This window comes from Sinocyclocheilus grahami, unplaced genomic scaffold, assembly GCF_001515645.1.
Source record: "Sinocyclocheilus grahami isolate Dianchi unplaced genomic scaffold, SAMN03320097.WGS_v1.1 scaffold108.1, whole genome shotgun sequence".
In the NCBI taxonomy this organism is placed as follows: Eukaryota; Metazoa; Chordata; class Actinopteri; order Cypriniformes; family Cyprinidae; genus Sinocyclocheilus; species Sinocyclocheilus grahami.
In genome coordinates, this window is record NW_015505287.1 from 189,378 (window position 1) to 190,342 (window position 965).

Genomic DNA, 965 nt, shown 5'->3' on the forward strand with positions numbered 1-965 from the left:
AGTGTTTTAAAATCTTAACACAATAACACAAACATTGATTGAGCTCACTATCATACCTCCATGGGGCTGATGTAGTCGTTCATGCCACTGTTGAAGACGTAGATCATGGCATCATAAAGCTGGTTATCCCAGCACATCTGCACCACCTACAAACATCCAGTAGACATATGCTGACTTAAGCAATACAGATGATGAAGAGCTGCTGCTATGAAGAGTTCACACATACACACCTGCTGTATGTCCAGATTGGTGATGTCCATATGGACCAGGCATCCCTCCACACTATCCATCATGCCGTTCTCCTGGAAGTAGCTGAGGAGGTCTCTCATGACGGGTGCAGTCAGACAACCAATCCTCTCACTCAGAATGTAAGGCTCCAGACTCTCCAGAAACACACCCCTGGCCACTGAGTTCTCCACCAGCCGAGGGTAGATCTGGTTAAACAGTAGGTCCCTGAGCAGAAGAGAGATTGTTTTAAAAATGAGATTAGATTTGTTGGACTGAAATTTATTACATTGACCAACAAATGCTGCTTGGTTGCCCTCTACGTGGTTCATCGATTGTTTTTTTGTTTCGCTTTTTGTTTTTGACTGCAAAAAGTTTCACTAACTTGACCACACCTGTAGTGTTTCAATATATTTGTTATTTTTTTATCCAAGTATTGTTTATTGCTCCTGTGCTCAGACATGTGTGGTACTGTAGTAAAACAAACATACTGAAAGAACTTTTTAGGGTAATGATAATCTGGACATATCAATTTTTATACCCTATTACAGTAGTCCCTTTAGAGATACTGCTCTCATACAACAGCGCTCTGTCATTCGTTCAGTGTAGTCTGTGAAGCTGATGAATACCCACACTTGCAGTCTTGGCCACTTGAGAGCATGTGCACACAACAGGAAGTAAGTGAGCAAAAATGTCCCAGGTCTTAAAAACGCCAAAGCGCAGTACCTTTAATGCATGTT

General features: G+C 41.9%; 1 protein-coding gene across 1 annotated transcript in view; it reads right to left on the reverse strand.

The window, feature by feature from the left end:
* Nucleotides 1–965, reverse strand: part of LOC107588851 (vacuolar protein sorting-associated protein 8 homolog) — a 134,076-nt gene that overhangs the window by 85,956 nt on the left and 47,155 nt on the right. The window contains exons 22-23 of the mRNA XM_016277092.1: nucleotides 231–453; nucleotides 57–146 (exon numbers count right to left, since the gene is read on the reverse strand). Coding sequence (XP_016132578.1) covers nucleotides 57–146; nucleotides 231–453 — 313 coding nt within the window. The remainder of the gene's footprint in view (nucleotides 1–56; nucleotides 147–230; nucleotides 454–965) is intronic.